The following is a 19,349-nucleotide window of genomic DNA, read 5'->3' as shown; positions in this document are numbered from 1 at the left end:
AAACATGTATGCGAGTAAACTATGTCGCTTAACGAGTGTCTTCACTCAACGCCTTTGCGGTCCCAAGACGCTGTCACTTCTATAGCACAGGCATTTCGTTGACTTGATAACTTCATTTCAATGATAACTGTGGCGACAGGTCTCACAAGAATTTTCTACGCTCTGCAATGCAGATGGACAAGAGCCAGCCGGCATCGGGTGTCAACATTATTGGCGTCCTCTCTGGGAAACGCAGAAGGACCCCCGAGGACCAGCTCATCGTTTTGGGAGCGCATTACGATACGTTTAAAAAAACAAAAGGTGTGAATAAGACTGCTGTATGCCGCGAAACATTAGATACTCGTGTGCATGAAATAGTGAACATAACGCAACCAAGTCTTGCTAATCCCATTTTCTTTTTTATTCCTTGATACGAACCATCGCATGATACGTTTATGTCGAAAACGTCACCCTGCAAGAGAGACGGCAGGCAGATGCGGTTCAGTTATGCGCAGAAACAACTGCTCTGAGAGAACGGCTGGGAGAACGAAACGCATGTCTTTTTTTTTTTTGGTTGGTTGGTTGGTTGGTTGGTTTTTGCTAGGGAGTATTCACGCTGTTTTCTGAGGATATAAGTATGCCCTTACTAAAGGAATAATCGCGATATATGAAAGGCTTGCTTAAGTATTTAAGCCTGAACGAATGATGGGCTAAACACGCACTATTACTGATGTCACTAAAACACTGACGAGTCCCAGGTGTCAACGACAACGGCTCCGGTGTCGCAGCCTTGCTTGAGGCGGCGCGGGTACTCACGATGCACCAGTGTGATCTCAACTACACTGTCATTTTCGTCGCTCTGGACATGGAAGAAATCGTAAGTCCTTGTGGCGTTCAAGCGTCTTGTAATATGTTTATTATTTAGTTGTGCCCTGCCTAAAGAAAAAGAAAATCATCCTCTACACAGCTGGCAGCTCAAGTCCTTCTTATGCGTATGGGTTTACTATTTCATTTGCACTCCGTAGAGACCTGCAGACTACTTGCGTGCGTGTTGAAGCGGTCTGAAGAGTAATTACCTAGTCTTTATTTTCAGGTATTGTACCCATACGTATTGCAAGCACTACTGGTTTCACCGTATCTTGGAATACTATGGAGAAGAAAAACGAAACATTATTTTTGTCGTGTAGACTATAGCTGAATTCGATTGGTTAACTGTGATGGAGGGCTCTGTGTTAATTTTTTTACTAGCTGGGATTCGTTAACGGACTTCTGATCTAATTTAACACGTGCTTTCACTTTCCTCCATCGGTTACGGCGCCGCATGCCATGCTCAGGAATTAAACGCGAGACCTCGTGGTCCGTATCGGAACGCCACAGCCGCTGAATCACCACGGCGAGTGTGTCTGCTTGAGTTCGCGTGAGCAGTTTCCTAAGGGAAGTCAGTTCCTTCAACTTAACATAAAGGACTTGACTTACAGCTGTATTATAGCACAAAGACTATAGTATGTTGTAAATGTATTTATCTAATCCTAAACGGCAAAACAACGACTAGCAGAGAACCGGCGCAACAGTAATTAATGTGTCTTGATGGCATCGACTTACTGCTTCTTTTCTCACGCGCAGGGCTGCATCGGCACTTACTACTTCGTGCATGACTTTCTGATCTCGAACGAGCTACTCCGAGATGGATCCAAGTTTCAGGGTGCCATTATTATGGACACCATCCTGCACTACAACGATACAATGTACTCTCAAGACATTCCCGTCGATTTTCATGACGTAAGTTAGCCATTTTTTAAAGTCGTATTACAGTTGTATTCATTGGCGTGCGCAGGAATTTTCATTAGCGGGGACAAACCAGGCTGCATCGAAGCGCTTTCTCTCTCTCTGGGGAAAGGGAGCGCATTGAGACACGTTGTGCCAAAATATATCTTGCAGCGTCTCCCCCTCGCTTTTCTCGTCCACGTTCTTTTTCGCATTATATACACCCCGAGGCAGTTCGCGGACATTGAACAAAAATTGAAAAGCCACCATGTAATCCAATATTAATTTATGCAATAACCGCTTAGGACACTTCCACACTGTAGCATGCTAGGCTCTTGTGCAATGTTTTGGTCCTTAAATGACCTAGAACCATGCACCAGGAAGAATGGCACAAAGTGCGTGCCAAGAAACGGTATTAACGTCTTTCCCCTTTTCTACAAGAAAATCTACTAGGTATTCCTTGTCACACAGTCATCAATAACAAATGAGTACACGTTTCTTTTCAGAACTCTGCTTTAGTACAAGCGAATGCACCTAAAATGTTGCATTTTCCTATAAATAGATAACAACCTACCCCCAAAATTTGAAGGACGCTTAAGCTTAGCCTTTAAAAGTGGAACGCGATAGCCTTCAAGGACCCCTGACTGGTTTTCATGCCTCCCGGCAACTGCAGCTAGCTTATGTAAGCGCAACGTTTACCGGGAAACGCTGGCAAGCTTTCTGGTAGAAACGCGGCCTCTTGCGTGGGTCGATCTCCTGTTTTTTCGCACTTTTAATATTTCAGTCTGAGAAGAGCTAACAAAAGATAGAAGCTGCCGTTTGTTTTTCCCCATTACATTGGTTTGTGGGCTGCCATCCTCAACATTCCGAGTACGGGCGGACGGACGGACGGACGGATGGACCGACCGACCGACCGACAGACAGACAGACCGAGACAGACAGACAGAACTTTATTTAGGTCCGAGGTACGCTACCGCTCAAGGCGGTAGAGCAGCGGGCCGTCACCGCCGCGTCGCGGGCCCTCTGGACGGCCCCGAGTTGATGTAGAAGGTCTGAGCTCCTGAGCATGGAGCTCCGTTCCTCTTCGGTCGTGCGTTGAGGACCCTTTAATGAGGGGCACTGCCAGGTCATGTGATCTAACGTACAAGCGGCGCCACCATCCGGGCGTGTTGAATGAAGGCCTTCGATGAAATGGAATAACTTTTAAAGAATGAAAGACAAGGTGTGCGCAACTTTGGTTGTGGAAGAGTGATTGGATATGCGTGGTTCGAAATTATTTTTTGCGCAAGCGACGTCCGACGCCAGATTTTCTGCGACACGGGGCCCTTGTCGCTGTCGCGTTAAAATCTTGCATTGTGCTTTTCAAGGCAGTAGGCATTTTTTAACAACTCAGAATGCTAACAACGTTAACCTGAGCAAAGGTTCTAGCGCCTACATATATCTTCTCCTCACCTGAGCAGAAGCCTGCATTCTTTTGATTAATGCTGAGTGATAGAAACACAGCTGGTAGACAGCGCAACGCCCTGTTCAGCAAAAGGTAAAAGCAAAAAGGTGCTCATGGGATATGTAACTAACGACTGTGTGCGGCATTTGACCCCCCGCCCCCTTGTGTGCACGGCTACGGTTGTATTACAGGTATTCGTATGCTTGGATATCTGAAACGCAACTTTCACGCAGCCCCAACTAGCATCAAACTTCTACTCTGTACCACACTCGTACGTTCACAACTGGAGTATGCTTCATCAATCTGGGGCCCTGGTGTTAAGAGTTTGATCGACCTACCGGAGATGGTACAACACAAATCAGCGCGGTTTATTCTTTCTGACTTTCGGCGTACATCAAGCGTAACCACTATGAAGACTACCCTGGGCCTAACTTCACTTGCATCACGACGCAAAATTGCACGCCTGTGCCTTTTCACAAAATATTTCATCATGAGTCTATTGGCTACGAGTTACTTCTTCGCCCCTTTTTTTTTTATTGAGATGAATATTAGGAGAGGTTGGCGCCTTTATGGTGGCACCGGCTACTCCTTGTCACTTGGCAAAGGAAACAAGTTTGCGTAAAAAGGGAGAATAGCGACACGAAAGATGGCACTTAGTAGAACACTGGATGAATAAAAAATATACAGTCCAACAGTACATGAGTCGCAAAGTTCTGTGCATAAGTCCAGTCCACGTACGGATATATAAAGTCAGATATTTAGAACAGTCATAACACTCAACACATGTAATGCACTGCAAGTACAGAACAGAAATATACATATTGCATAAAAGTTGCGATCGCCTCATAAACCAATTATGAATCACGAACAACGTTTATGTTACTCATTTAGCGCATTCGGATCATCTGATGCCTAATATTTTCCCAAAATGTTGGTTTCCTCTAAAAACTTTTTCAGAGCAAGAAGCGCTCTTTTTTGAAGGCCCGCAGTTGGCCATGGGCCAAGTATTTTTTTTAGAGTGAAAGGTCTTCTGTCTAATATCAACAAATTTGCTTGCAGTGCCCTTCTTTGTGGAATGTATTTAGTGCACTCGAGGAGAAGATGATGCACATCTTCGTCTGTATGGCCACAAGAACACTGTGGACTAGAGACACGTTTTATCCTGTACAGGAAGTGTTTAGTGAATGCAGTACCAAGACGCAGGCGGTGTACCAATGTTTCAAATTTTCTGTTGTCTCTTAGATTTCCCGGCATTGTTAAGTTTATACATGGGTCTATAAAGTATAACTCAGAGTTTTTAGTTTGCTGATCAAACCAGGTAGTTTTGCTGAGGCGACAAGAAATCTGTCTCAGGAGCAGACGGACTTCACTACGCAATAGAGGAAGATTGGTTGTCTCCACGTTATTGTGCGCCCGATTCGCAGCTGCGTCCGCTGCAGTATTTCCAGGAATATTGCAGTGCCCAGGTATCCACTGGAATGCAATTACGTGGTTCAATGCGCTTGCTTTTGTAAGTTCTTTGAGTGTCTCATACAATAGCAAAGTGTTCAAAGAGTTTTTCTTATTGCTCTATAGTAATGTGAGAGCGGCTTGCGAATCGCTAAAGATAACCCATTTTTGAGAATGTTCTTTTGATGCTATGAACCGCAAAGCACACAGGATTGCAAACAGTTCTGCCACGGTCGAAGATGTCTCTCGGGATAATTTAAATGTTTGCTCTAGCGCTAAATGTGGAATGACGAATGCTGAAGTCGAGGAATTTTTATGACACGAACCATCTGTATAAACGTGTATGTACTGGGGATATAAGGAGTAAATTTGGAAGAGTGTCAGTTGTTGGGCGGCTACTATGAACATGTCTCTCTTAGATATAATCCCGTCAACCGATAATTCTATTTTAGGACATGTTAACATCCAGGGAGGGTAACAAACATCCACTTTGCATATTTCAAATCTTGGTAATAATGCTTTATGTTCTCGAACAACATCGTGAATTTTGCTTTTGTTTCTTTCGGTAAGCGCGAGGTTTAATGGATGACTCTCGTGTTGGGTTTCATATGTTTCACGCCGCACAGATCACATACATAACGTAGGAATTTCTACATGCAAAACTAAAACATTCTCAGATTCTTTTATTCCTCGGACGTCATATGACTGGAACCACCTTCCTTCCTCAATTGCCACAATTCCTGACCCTGTATTGTTTCGGACTGCTGTTACCGCTTCTATTGAATGATATATTGTGTTGATCACTTATTCTAACTTATCTATGTCTTGGTATAATTGTTCTCTGCTGTTGCTTGTATTTTCAGTGTTATGTATTACCCACTCCCCTCTGTAATGCTTCGCCCTAAGGGTAAAATAAATTTTAAAAAAATACCACTCGTCTGAGCGTCCGAATGAAGCGGTGCGCTCCAGTTCGCAGGCAGAATTTGCCGCCGTAGCATTACCATCGTAACGTTCGTGCGTGTAGGCCAGCCCGATGGTGGCGAATGCGATCGCGGCGGACGGCTTCCGCGGCAACTTTCTGGCCAGCATGTCCCGGTGGCGGATGGACGAGCGGTTGGCACTGGCGTTCGGTCGCGCTTGGCGCCGCGAGGACGAACCTCACTTCCGCCTGCACAGCCTGGCTATCCCGCTGGGGCCGCAGCCGCAGGCAGCCAGCCTTGCCAAGCACATCAACTTCCTGCGGAGCGACCACGTGATGTTCTGGTACCACAGCCACCACGTCTACAGAGAAAGCCTCAGCGCCATCCTGCTCACGGACACCGGTGAGGAGATCGTCCCGTGCATGTTTTCGCGCGCTATCGCACTCTTTCCCACGCGTTTTAAAGGACTCCTGGCCGTGTTTAGTTGCGCCAGACAGACAAGCACGGTGCGTGGCACGCGGTGACGATCGTGTCTTCAAAGTCATGAAAACAGCTGGATATGTTGAAAATGATAGCCCGCGCGCCCTTCTCGCAGGAGCCGCTCTTCAAGCCGGCAGCGACGACGTCAGAGGCAGTCGTCTCCGTGTCAAAAGTGCTGTCTGCAGCGCACAAAGAAAGAAAGAAAGAAAGAAAGAAAGAAAGAAAGAGAAAGAAAGAAAGAAAGAAAGAAAGAAAGAAAGAAAGAAAGAAAGAAAGAAAGAAAGAAAGAAAGAAAGAAAGGGTGAAAGCTATTGGAAGTTTAAGGATAAATGATTTGAAGAACTTATGAATGTGCGAGTTCATTTTAGTATGAAATTTGCTATCAGAACTGCTCCATGTACGCGTGTGCGACCCCTAAGTATATACGTCTGTCGCTGTAAAATATTTCGTAACTCGGAAAACCACCTAAAAGCTGAATACTCTGCGAAGATGTACACAGCCTAAGTTAGACTGGTGTAGTGCGCATGCACCTTTCTGTGCGAACGCAGTACATGCCTTCCTCAGTTTAAACATTTATTCGACCCAGACTGGGATATTTTTGCGTTACGTGGGATCCATTCACTAAAATTAACACTAATGTCTTCGAGAGGATACGGAGAAGAGGCGCTCGTTTTATTTCTTCCAAATACGACCGTGAAGTGTCTGTAACCGAGTTATTGCGCACTAACGATTATCATAACCTTTAAACAAGGCGAAAAATTGTACAACTGAAATTCCTTTGATCCTTAATAAGCCGTAAACTTTCTTTAGATCTTAGCCCACATTACTCTCTTTCTACATCCAGAAAAACCCGTCATTCCCACCCTCTTACTCTCTTTCCTTACTTTGCCAGGACGCATTTTTACAATTGCTAGTAGGTACAGAGCAGGGCGTGGCGTTTCTCGAGGCGCTCGACGTTTCTGCGCAGGCGCGAGTAAGAGCGGGTGCGGGAGAGAAAATCTGGGGGCTTTTGCCAACACCTCCTAGACAAGAAGGCCTGAGTGCTCGGCGAGTGACGTCATGGAAAAGAGGCCGGTGGCGCGCTTGGTGATACGGGTTGAATGAAGGGATCGCGGCTTGGTTCACCTATCAGCAGTATGCTTTCATTGACCACTCCACACTTTTTCTTCAGTCGAAACTGCGGAATGAGCAGCAGAACCCTTACAAAGCATTTATTTAGAGGCACCGATACAAAACAGCTTTGTAAAGCTTGTGCAGGTATTGATGCCAGCAGTTTTTTATAGCGTCGCGCTTTGTCGTCTTTGTAATGTACGTTATTTGTGAATTATTATTATACGCCACACTTCATACCTATTACTTCAAATAAATTGAATAGATAAAAACTTTTCCTTCTGTATTTTTATACTTACGGTTTTTATGGCGCGGCAATGATGAATGTAACACAATCGATTAGCTTCACAATTGCATATGAACAATTTTATTGGGGACACATGTACTTATTCTAATCTAGATTATGCTTCAACGAATAATTTCACTTTCGACGCACTAATTACCGCAGTCCACTAACTTACAACTCAAATAGGTTTATAAATGGGATATAAAACATTCGTGCAGCTATTTATAAGGAAACAGCTGCCTTATTGCGCAGAGTTTCAGCTTTTCTCTTCCTTGCCTTAGCATTGGCATCCAATATCTTGTCATTCATCTTGAAGCAGTAGTTCTTCAATAAAATATTTGTGCTACACCACAAAAGGTGCCTTAACACAAATTCACATTTGTGTCCATTCTCGCAGGCGTCGAACTCTGAGGAATCATCACTTTGTGTAAAGGGCACTTTCTGTAATTGAGCAATTAACCTTTCCGTATTTTTCAAAAGTAACTATTTAAAGAAGTTCTGAACATCTTACCCTGGAGTGCGGTAACACAATGAAATCTGCACGTGGTAGCGCCCTAATCCAGGCACTCTGGGCTTCTTCATCTTGCGGAAACTTGAAGATATAATTTTTCAGCCCCGATTTTTACATGTAATTGCCTCAGCGATTCGGCATGCAGTACTTATTAGGCATATCTTGGCATGGCACGCCACATTCCGGGGCAATGAAGACACGCTGTACACACAATCGCAAGCACAGCACAAGTGTTGAGACTACATGCACTTGTCACGTCTAGAAGAAATGTGCGTTCGGAAGCATGCAACAGCATGCCCGAGCATGCTAGGACTTGTTTAACACCGAAGCTATTCAAGGAGCGGCAGGGCTCCTGGAACTAATCGAGTTGTCGCCGCCGTCGTCCTCTCGGTCTTCTCCGAATAAATTGTAGCATTGCCATTTGTTGGGCGTGTTGGTAAATTGAAAGCATATTTAGCGCCAGCAAACAAGGACGTAAGGGAGACGACAACACAATGCGCTAACTTCAACAACTTGATTTTCAGGAAGTACACCTATATAAACCATGCACAGTGGCGCCACCTTATCCAAATCTTATCCATCCAAAAAAGCCGTCTCCTTATGTAATAGGTCGATTGAAGGGGCACTAACACACGTGTCTCTATTCCGCCAGATAGCCTGCGCTTCAATGATCTCTCGCACGTCTTTATCTTTGTGCTTCGCAAGAACCCGACAGGATTCATAGACCGGCGCACAGCCGCATTCTTGACAGTGGGATGACAGATGACCGTTTTGCTTATTTTTCACAGTTTGGCAATGTTCCCGCAATCGGTTATTAAGACATCTCCCTGTCTGTCCGATGTATTTCTTCCCACAGGACAGCGGAAGCTTATATACAACACTCTCTGCGCATCCCACTGGCGCTTTCCGATGATTCGTAGAGCACCCGGCAGCTGGCTTACGGTACGGGTCTGTCAATCGACATATTTTTGCCAGCTTTTCTGGTGTGGAAAAGACCACTTTTGTGTCCACCCGGCTAGCCATTTTCTTAAGTTTATGTGCCGTTCTATGCAGGTAGGGCACTACCGCTACCTTCCTTCTACGTTCCGTCCCTTGATTTGCCGTGTCCTGAATTGTGCTATCAGACCTGCACCTTTTTAGCAGCCCCTCGACGACCGAAACTTGCACTAAATCCAGAAACCCTGCTGCTGATAGCCTTCCCGATTGATCCATAAGGCTCGTATAGATCTTGTGGTGGCAAGCCTTCTTTATAGCATTTCCAAAGCATAAGTTGGCAATGCTCCTCTTGACGAGCTTCGAGTGGGCTGACCTATATGATAACAGGGGCTTATTAGCTCTAGGTTTATACTCCCAACACGTGTGCCGTTCCATGAAATCGAGCTGAATGTCTAGGAAGCGCAGCACGTTATTGGAGGGCTCTTCAATCGTGAGAGTAAGTGGGCTAAGGCCCGCAGAAAATACTTCGTAAAGCTTGCCTACCGTAAAACGTGCGTCAGGTTAAAAAAGAACGAGATAGTCGTCAACGTATCTTACAACTTTAACCACCCTGTGCTCCGACAAGGTACGGGACAGGATTCTGTTGTGGTGAGCTAGAAAGATGTCACTTAGTATGGGCGCCAAACATGAACCGATGCAAACCCCTTGCTTTTGAATGAATATGTCGTCGTTCCATGCTGCGTATGTAGAGTGAAGGTAGCAACTAAGCATGTCTAAAAAGCCTTGAACGGACAAACCGGATGAATTTTGGAACGGTACCACGCCATACTCGTCTATGCACTCTTCTACACACGAATATGGCGGTGCCCTATCAGCCATTCGTGTTCTACCGCGGTTCAACCCCCTTCTAGATTTTCAATATGTGCGGACCGGCCTCTTCCACGGTCCCTAATGCACCCACGGAAACATCTGCGATGTTACTACCTCTTTCACTGCGCCGGCAGCCAGCGTCGGAGCGTAAACAAACTCGACCGCGCTCCGCAATGCCGGCACGCCTATAGTGACAAACACATAGAACACGTACTAACAAACTCTTCCGTCGTGTCTAGGCACAGTCATATATTCAAAAAGCCTCCACATTTTCTTTCTCGCGCCCGCTCCTACTCGCGCCTGCGCGCAAACGTCCGGCGCCTACGCAAATGCCATGCCCCGCTGTACTTACAAGCAATTGTAAAGTCGCTGCCAGGACAACCTCTCTAAGTATCCCTTTTATCCCAGTATTATAGAACAATGGAATGCCATACTTCTTCATTATCTCAACTCTGCAGGATCACTTCAAATTCACATTCTCAATAATTCGTTTAGGCAAAATTACTGTTTTGTGCTGCTTTGGTTATTTTCTTAAGGTTTCATTTTTTTCCGGCAATGTTATATTGACGTTCTAGTCTTTTGCATGCATATTTACCAGTGTGCCTTACCCCTCCTGCTTGGGCCACAAGGGCTGCAGTATGATGTAAAAAAAAAATATTCGCCAACATAACACAATAAAATTTAAGTTTATCGTGAAGCCACGATAAAAAAACACTTGTGCACTATTTTTGCACTGAGGCGGAAAACGTAAGGAGGCACCTGACGGCCGCGTCTGAAAACGCCGCCGTGACGTCTTACCTATCCGGCTTGCTCGTTGTTGAACCAACTATATAGCAACAAAAAGATAGAAAGTTGGGCGAGTTGGTATGCGGTAACATGATCTTGGATTGTAGCGCGAACTGACACGGACAGAGACTCGTCCTGCCTGCTTCTAGTCTCTGTCCGTGTCACTTCGCGATACAATCCAAGATCAAACTAGCAACAGAATTTGAGAAATTTTCTAGTTGTCCGCAGTAAGCAGGCTTTCTATTTTTTAGAGCGCCATATTTGAAGAAAGACGCTCTCGCATTTACAGAGTCATTGACAACACTCTTCATAAACGTTGCTACACAAGTCCTGCTTGAAAAACGCCTCCCAGATAGCAGAAGGCCACCGCGCTCTAATTGCGACATCACTGAAGACTACGCTTCGGGGGAAAAGAAAAGTACTCGCCCGCGCCCGCCGTTGAAATGTATACGCTGCCGGCATTCTCGACTGCATGGCAGCCTGCAGGCTTTGTTACTTAGAAGGTGTTGGAGGATGCCTCGTGCCCAAGATGCTCATGTTTTCCTTCTTCCTCTACGTGCCGCTGTCTATAACGTGCTCTTGACCGACTGCCGCGATACGTATGTCGCGCTACAGCCAGACTACTAGCATGTCCGTAATTGTTGCATTTTTAAGGTAACGTATATTCATGCATTGTCCTGTGCCGCTGTAAGGACTCGTACGGACTCGTTATTATCGCTTCCAGCGACAGGTCTCCTGGCCGAAGAGAATAACTGCCTCCCTGCTCTTAGCTGATGTTCTTGTCATTCTTATGCGTATCAGAGCTCATGCCAGAAGTGCCAAAGTCACTTAGTGCGTGACTTGAACGTTCGAAGGGCTTTGCCACGGTGGAATCTCGAAAGCTGGCCAAAACTTTCGTTCTCATTTTAGGCGCGCTCTAAGTACCCTGATAATACAAGGGCTTTACTGCAGTGCACATCGAGTGTGCGACCTACCCTTAGCATCGCACATCGATTGACAGTGCTAAGCCCATAGCGGTCGAGCCCGTGCTACTACTGTTCAGTACGTTGGCCCTCTCTCTTGCAGCAACCACAACACGGAGCTCAATGGTTGACGTTCTTGAATGATGTTCAATCACGAAATGGATCTCAGTAACAGGGTAACGTGTGAGGCGTGCCAGAATTTTTATACGAAATATGGTTTGTTTGTTTTTTTCGCTAGCCTGGCATGCTTCAAGGACCCAGTATTTCAAAGGCCCTAGGAAAACATTAGAAAATGCACAAAATCTCGCCATGCGTACCCGCTGAAACGAAAGATACGATATGGTAAAACAATGCATGTTCTTTCTGGACCTGCTGAGGAATTTGCGGAATAGGATCAGATAGTCCTCTTTCAGAGCTTCATCCAAACAAGGACCACGAAAATGAGTGACGTTGGTCATATAGGTACACACGAATTTCGCTGCTATTGAAGGGTGTTTACATGGGCAAAGTCTGCAAGCGCGATATAGTCGCATGCATTGACGCTGACGAGCAAGCTAAGGTGCCTGATCTCCGAATTCGCCGCCACTTATTTTATTAGACAGCTGCCATCGACATTAATAAAAGATTGCCGGCCTCTTGAATGTCTTGTCACAAAATGGAGTTTATAGAGGCCAGAATGCCGGCCTCTTGAATGTCTTGTCACGAAATAAAGTTTATAGAGGCCAGAATGGAGCTGCCAGTGCTGTTTCTATACCGCAATGACTTGTTGCATAATCCAGGAAGGAGCCATCAATATTGGAGAATGCTTCCTTCTTACTTCAATAGCGACGATAAAGGCACATTGACTAATTCACCCTCGCTCTGCGATCGGCTGAGCTAAGATGGTAGAACGACCGCCCTGGTAAGTTGTTGGTCCCGAGTTAGAGTCCCGGACCGGGACGAATTTTTCTTCAACTGCGAGGCTCACCACTGTCGCCATACTATCGTCGTCGCGCCATTGTGTCCCACCGTTGTCGTCACTCCAGCATCGTCATACTATGGTGACAGACATCATGACGACCGTACCATGTTCGTCTTGCAGTCATCATTATGTCATTGTGATTATACCAACGTGGTCATTTTGTCGTAGTGATATTTGTGTCATTGTTGTCATGCTTTAGTCGTCATTTTATCATTGACTTTGCGTCGTCATCATGCCGGCGTGGTCGTTCCATCGTCGTCATTCCTTCGTCGTCATGCGTGATATCCTCAGATACCGTATTGCACCTTTTTACATTATAAATGTGTTCTTGCTGGTACAAACAAAATCTAACGTAGCCTCTGCAAACACGAACCTAGGCTATAAAAGAGTGCCAGAGAAATGCACATGTGACTTTAAGTTGCAGGAAACTTCATGTAATAGAAAACGGAATTGTTTTTCCGTAACGTAAACATAAATATTTTTCGGTTTATGTTGTTATTTATTGTTAGCGTAACTATTAATTTTAAATCGTCTATTTGAACCAGAAATGTGTGTGTAGGACCAAACGTAGGGGGGGACGGCGAATGCAGCCTATATGAGCTTGCAGGGTTTTTTAGGCCGCCGCGTAAGCCCTTTTTGAAGAAGTATTGTTGATAACACTGATCATGACATGCTATAAGCACGGCTACAGTGTGCTAGCATGGTGCTAGGAAAGTTATTCCGAGAAGCACGAGTAGCTCGACGATGGAAACGTGCGTGCGTGATGCTTGAAAATCGTTCGCGCTAACTCCAACTGCCGCCATTTTTTTGCTAACACAGGACCGTTCCGTGGGACAATGCGTGAGTGCTATCACGAAGTATGTGATGACGTCACGGCGCTGAATGACTTGAATCTGCACTTCCTCCAGAAGACCACAAACTCGCTTGTGGCGACCATCATAGACTTGGCCAAGGGATCTTGCGACACAGGTAAAGAACTAAAGAAATTTTACTGACGATCCTTGCATTACGGTTGTTAACAATACAGTAAGGTTTCATGAGTGATGCAAATAGCATATGTTGTTACTTTTCGAAAAACACCAGTCAAGGAGTTACAACGACGGTGACTCGATCAAACAAGGTGCCCCACAGCTTGGCCGGCAACCGTTGCACGCCTGGCATATGGGCACTAGATATAAGCACTACGTAGGACCCCTGTCTAATCGTACATTATCCTATCACGGAGAAAATTTCTTCGGTTTCATGACAGGTAATTATTAATTCACTATTCTCATGCCCGCTCGTCACGCATCAGGCCTCCTGACGTGATTTGTGCGGGAAGTTAGAGGTAGTACTCCGTCTGCCACTCACTCTCGTGCTGCGAAGCGAATTTAGTGCCTCGCTTGTGCCAGTCATTCCAGAATACAGATTGAGATCCACCGTCTCAGAGTTCTGTCTAACAATAGAAGAAGGCTCACAATGTCACTTTGTTTGTCCTCCTTTATTACTTCGTGCGAAATTGTGTTGTTTATTATTCCCTCCTTTTTTTCTTTTTTCTGTGCCCAACTGTCATTTCAATATGGCGGCGGTGACGCGTGATGTGGTACTGGCTTGGTGGCTGTAGACGGCCGAAGACGTTATTCCGGACTCGCCACGCTCTTTTGAGGCTGAAAATATAGCAAGAACCCGACGCAGCATGCTGCCCAGCTGTGCGTGCGCCCGCTTAATTCTCTCCGTTGCCCGCGAAAAGCGCACCGCGCAGTGAAACGGACTTACGTATGAGCGTCCGAGGACGCGACGGACTTTGAATATGAATGTTTTTTTCTTACTTAAAACACAAAGTACTCCCATTAAACTTTCAGAAATAAGCCGTCTTTGCATAAACAGCCAAATGCGTTGAATTTTACATTTTAATTAAATTAGAGTAACCGCGGGAGCCATATACAGTAACTTTAAATTGAATTATCCTACAGCGCAATTGCGCCTGAATGAGGCATTTAAGTTTTTTCTTTATTTCTACTCTTTTTTTGTTAAGGCTTTTTTTTGCAACTTAAAAAAAAAAGCAGTTCGCGTCCAAGCTACACTGACCGCCTGGGGTTGTTACTTCGCCAGTCAATCACAGAAGCAAACAAAATTGTCGTCATGCGACCTTTTCAAAATGGCGTCGTACTTTATACCTCCAGAGCGTCTGCTGTTCTTGAAGAGTATTTACATCGGCGGAAGCGATGTGCAACAGACATGGACAAAGTGAATGGTGTCTGAGCATTTCACTCTTCAAAAGTCTGCGGTACAATTCATTTCAGTGCTGAGCCCGTTTTACCCATGAAATTTCACTGCCAACTGAAGTGAAACTTGACAATAGTGGAAGCGAAGCAAGCGTTTTATTTCAGTTAAATAAAAAAATTAGGTTTTACCGCTCCACTGTAATACAAGACTGAAAACGTATAAATTACATGCTAACAATTTTATCTTTGTGGTTACCGCCTTACTTAGGTAACAGGGAAAGTTTTGAACTACGAACTATCTGCAGCATCGAGAAGGAACAGTGGCTGGCGGTTATGAGGGCGTGGGCGGGGCTTCACTGCATACTTAAGTTGTATCCGACTATAGCCCCCATCTGACACCCTTCCTTATTCCTTACTGCCTAATAAAATTTACAAAAAACTCAGTGCCCTTCGACTTTGTGAAGGATGACCACAGAAGCTGTGTATGTGGGCCCTATGGCGAACTGCACTTCCGGGTCGGCCCGGCATTGCACTATCTTCGGGATCGGCCCACGCACGGGGAGTGTTTAACGCCTGCTTCACCTCTGCCACGGGTCGGCCCGGTATTGTACTATCTTCGGATTTTCTTTTTTTTTCTACACGCGGACACGATAGTGGCGAATGTCTATCTTTGTCTATCGGCTCTGTAAAACGGATCAATCTTTGTTAGAAATTTTGGGATGCCATGAATTTACTTTATTAGATAGTTTTAGGTTAGGGGACGCGAGCGGCTTGTGTACGCAAGCACTAGGGGCGACGGTACTGCGCGTGTGCACACCCAGACGTAGGGGCTTGCGCATGCGCAGTAGCGTGGCCTCTAGTACTTGCGTACGCAAGCCGCTTGCATCCCCTAATCTGTTATCGTTTCAACTTCGAGCAAACCGGAAGCCGAAAGAAAAACGCGACAGGGCAGTGACGCAGGCGTTGGCTGTGCGATTGGCACCAGCAACAGTTATCGCTTGCGCTGCGATAACGGTTGCACTGTCGCCTTTTAAGCGGCAGCACACGCGGCTAAATGGAATGTTCGCTTGTACGCGGAACTTCTGGGAGCACTGCAGTCACGGACTGAAAGCGGGCATGTCACGTTGTATATTTTTGTAGTTAGCGAGCGTCTGTAGTAAGCGGGGAAAAAAAATAATACTTAATAGATAAAAAGTTAGAAACTGTTTAATCGGACGTTTTGCAAACAGCTCAACTTTCTAATAGGAATATTTTGCCTAACTTCGTTGCTTCAGCAGCTGGTTAATTAATCTTGACTAATTATGCAATTAAGCAGAATACAAAAATAGTGACTTACTACAGCAACATGCATTTGGCCGCGTCATGTTAGTGTGTGTGTATGTGTGTGTGTGTGTGTCACACAAACTGCCTCGAGTGGCCAATCACGCGGAACTTTTTCGTGCATTCGAGGGCTCACTTCATGCTTAGAAAAACACTTTTATGTAGCACGTATTGCACAACAGAAAGCTGTATCGGCGAGTTTTTCATGTTGCTCTACAATTTTCTCATTGACACTTTTCATCTAATTTTATATTCCATAAGTTGATTAATTAAGACTAATTATGCAATTAGGTGGAATTAAAGAAATGAGTATCCCCAAGCGACGGCAAACTACATTACCATGGTTCTATCCAGCTACGTGTCATTCGCATATTTTTTAAGTTTGGCTCAATTAACGTGGGACATTCTACACTTCTGGACAGTGAAGACCCGGAAACATTTCTGCATTACAAGCTTGAAGTGCATTTAGAGAAATCAACGTCGAATTTCTCTTTTAGCGGCGACGAGGTGACACAGTTGAGCTTCTGGAAGTAAAACGCGCCTCGTTTCCCACTGCTCTCGAGGGTCGCAAAAAAGGGTATTTGCATGTTGGCACGTCGGCAGATATAGATCGCGCCTTTCCACGGAGTCTTTTATCGCGAAGGCACGAAGGGGTCGTTTGTGCAACGCCTCTTAAAAAAAAAAGAAAAAAAAACTACGGGGCTTTACGTGCCAAGACCACTTTCTGCTTATGAGGCACGCCGTAGTGAAGGGCTCGGGAAATTTCGACCACCTGGGGTTCTTTAACGTGCACCTAAATCTAAGTACACGGGTGTATTCGCATTTCGCCCCCATCGGACGCCTCTTTTGGCCAGTTAATGTTCATAAAACGCAAGTTAGTACTTCATATAGTACCCTGTTTCTAGAACTGCTATGCAATTTTTGTTGTTGATTTTTAATAAAGTGCAGAATTCCACACACCAACACTTTACGACCCTTTATGAACACACCGTGCTGCGACCTGGTGGCGAGCGACGAAATTGACTCGGCAGTACAAGCCGCAGGTCTCCGCATGTTGTCGTCGGACTGTACAGCCGGTCTCGCTTGCTTTGTGTGTTCCGTCTTCATTTCTTAAGTGTGTTCGCGTGTTCAGCTACCGGAAAAGGCACCTTCGTCTCATCTCGACGAGTGTGAGCCCTGTTATTTGCTTAATCATGCAAAAAACACGGGAGAAAAATTTACCGATGAATAGGATACTCCCTAATGCGAAATTAGAGCGCAGCTCTATAAGTGCTTTCATTTCGCGATATATTGGCTGGCGCGGACAATCTATCTCGTGCGGCACATTGCAAACGGAGCGGAGAGTGGCGAGTCCGACTCGCTATAATCGGGAGATCGCGAGAGGCAGCGCGGAGATGACGCGCGGGCGCGATTCACAGCAGAAGCCGCAACAGACCTCCGCGCACGCAGCGCCGTTTCCATATAGACGACGCGCGCTACTCGTCGCCGCAAAGCCCATCTTGCTCGGCACTACGCTTTTCTTCTCACGCTTTCGCCATACCCTCCTCTTCCGCTTTCCTCCTCGCGTTTTCTTCGCTATCGCCTTCTTTCATCTCCCGCTGCGTTCTTTCGCTCGGTTACGAGGGTCAATGCCGCCGCCCGCCGCGGGAGCGGGCACCTAAGAGCTGCGCTCCAAAATGCAGTCCAGACACTAACACCACGGGCGGTCTGCTCGGCTTAGCGCGCCGTTTTGCATTCACCGCAGGGCCTCGCGTTTTGTACTATCCGAAACCGATAAACGCTGCATGGAGGGCGCTGTTTACCGGCGTTTCCGCAGTGCCGCCTGGGCAGCGCATCTCGCCTACATCACCAGTACTGCATCATTTATCGTTTCTAATTTGTGCGTGGATGATGAAATGAATCCTTGACTACATGCTTTATTGTCATCAAATATTTTATACGATGTTCTCGAAAACAAAACATATAAAAGCTAATGAGGCTTTCACGCCTTTATATTGTTGACCTCGTTCGTTGAATGGTGTACAGTGCTCACGGAATGAAACACGTCAATTTAGGGCTAAGTAATGCGCATACTTTCGTTTCAACCAGCTGCAGTTCGTGTCACATCGACGTAATTGTGCCGCGTACACTTACATCAGAGTCCTCGTCACCTTTGGTGACCAAATTCCTAGCAACATGACATGGTGCTCTCGCATACTTTGCACATATGTAGGGTTCTACTAAATGTTCCGTGTCCCATTTCATTCCGTGAGCACTGTACATGTTTTAATTCATGTTCAGTTTTATGTATATTTTTTGTCATATTACAGGTCTTTGTCATGTGCACTTGTATATGTATTAGTGAAATAAAGTTCCTAAAGTACAGGTACTGAATTGCCCAGGCATGTGCTTTATACCATCCGAGTGATTGCAGAATGTTTCTTTTAAGGGCTAATGTTGACACATTCAATGCACTTAGGCAGACACTTATCCTGAAACCAAAACTGAGAAAAGTTTTTTAACAGTAGATATTACATCATAGGCAACAACTGTAGAAATTACAGGCCAAAAAAATACGCAACACTATAACATAATGGCTTCAAAAATATGGGAGGGGGGGGGGAAGAGACAGATGGAAGTAATAAACAATTATAAAGCATTTACTGGAATTAGAGGAATAGATCAGCTCAGCCACTCAAAGAGTGGAATTGTTCTAACTTTCACCATTTCGAGGAGTTAAAAGGAGTGGAATTATGGGCATCTCCACTCTCCCAATAGAATGGATGGCTCCACTCCTTACCTCTAATTTTCGTACAGTTTTGCCTCAGGGCACACCACTCAGGATATGCGACTGCTGTGGATGAATAAAATGCTGTCTTACAATTTTGTGGTCATGTTCTTGCAAGAGCATCAATGTGGAAAATTTTTTACACATTACTTTGTTGTCCACTACAAGGTTAATTTTTTTTCATGCAAATCACTGAAGAGCTCACTATTATTTGAAGAATAAAAAGGCCCTCTTCTATCAGAAATAAATAGACAAATGCTGTACCCTCATTAGCTTGAACCATTCTTTGTCACAGTGTGGCAGTCTGCATAAGGGACACCCGTTTTATAGCTTCTGCTCACTTGATTCTCACTGCCAAAGGCTTGCTGGTGTTACTGAGTGATGGCACCACCTCTTTTGCAGCACAGAGTTTAGCACTACAGCTACGTTGGAAACCAAGTAACAATGCATCCCCAAGAAGAAACATACTGCAGGAAAAGACAGTCATCTTTCTGTGTGTACTGATGTCATTCACAATGTAAATAAAGTTCAGCATTTACCTCTATGTGAAGTTTTCTGTGAACTGAGTGGCATAACGATACTGATTGTGGCTGTTAAATG

The 19,349-nt window shown here is 45.3% G+C and overlaps 1 protein-coding gene across 3 annotated transcripts in view; it reads left to right on the top strand.

Moving 5' to 3' along the window:
• Positions 1-19,287, top strand: part of LOC135901285 (uncharacterized) — a 31,484-nt gene extending 12,197 nt beyond the window's left edge. For 2 of the 3 annotated variants that reach the window (XM_070534609.1, XM_065431024.2), the window contains exons 3-8: positions 174-300; positions 738-856; positions 1,603-1,758; positions 5,661-5,958; positions 13,278-13,427; positions 19,152-19,287. In XM_070534609.1, coding sequence (XP_070390710.1) covers positions 174-300; positions 738-856; positions 1,603-1,758; positions 5,661-5,958; positions 13,278-13,427; positions 19,152-19,270 — 969 coding nt within the window. In that variant the 3' untranslated portion in view covers positions 19,271-19,287. The remainder of the gene's footprint in view (positions 1-173; positions 301-737; positions 857-1,602; positions 1,759-5,660; positions 5,959-13,277; positions 13,428-19,151) is intronic. The other variant, XM_070534613.1, reaches the window with a different exon arrangement.
• The last annotated feature ends 62 nt before the right edge of the window (positions 19,288-19,349 follow it).

This window comes from Dermacentor albipictus, chromosome 1 (assembly GCF_038994185.2).
Source record: "Dermacentor albipictus isolate Rhodes 1998 colony chromosome 1, USDA_Dalb.pri_finalv2, whole genome shotgun sequence".
Classification (NCBI taxonomy): Eukaryota; Metazoa; Arthropoda; class Arachnida; order Ixodida; family Ixodidae; genus Dermacentor; species Dermacentor albipictus.
This window is presented reverse-complemented; position numbering and strand designations above follow the sequence as displayed.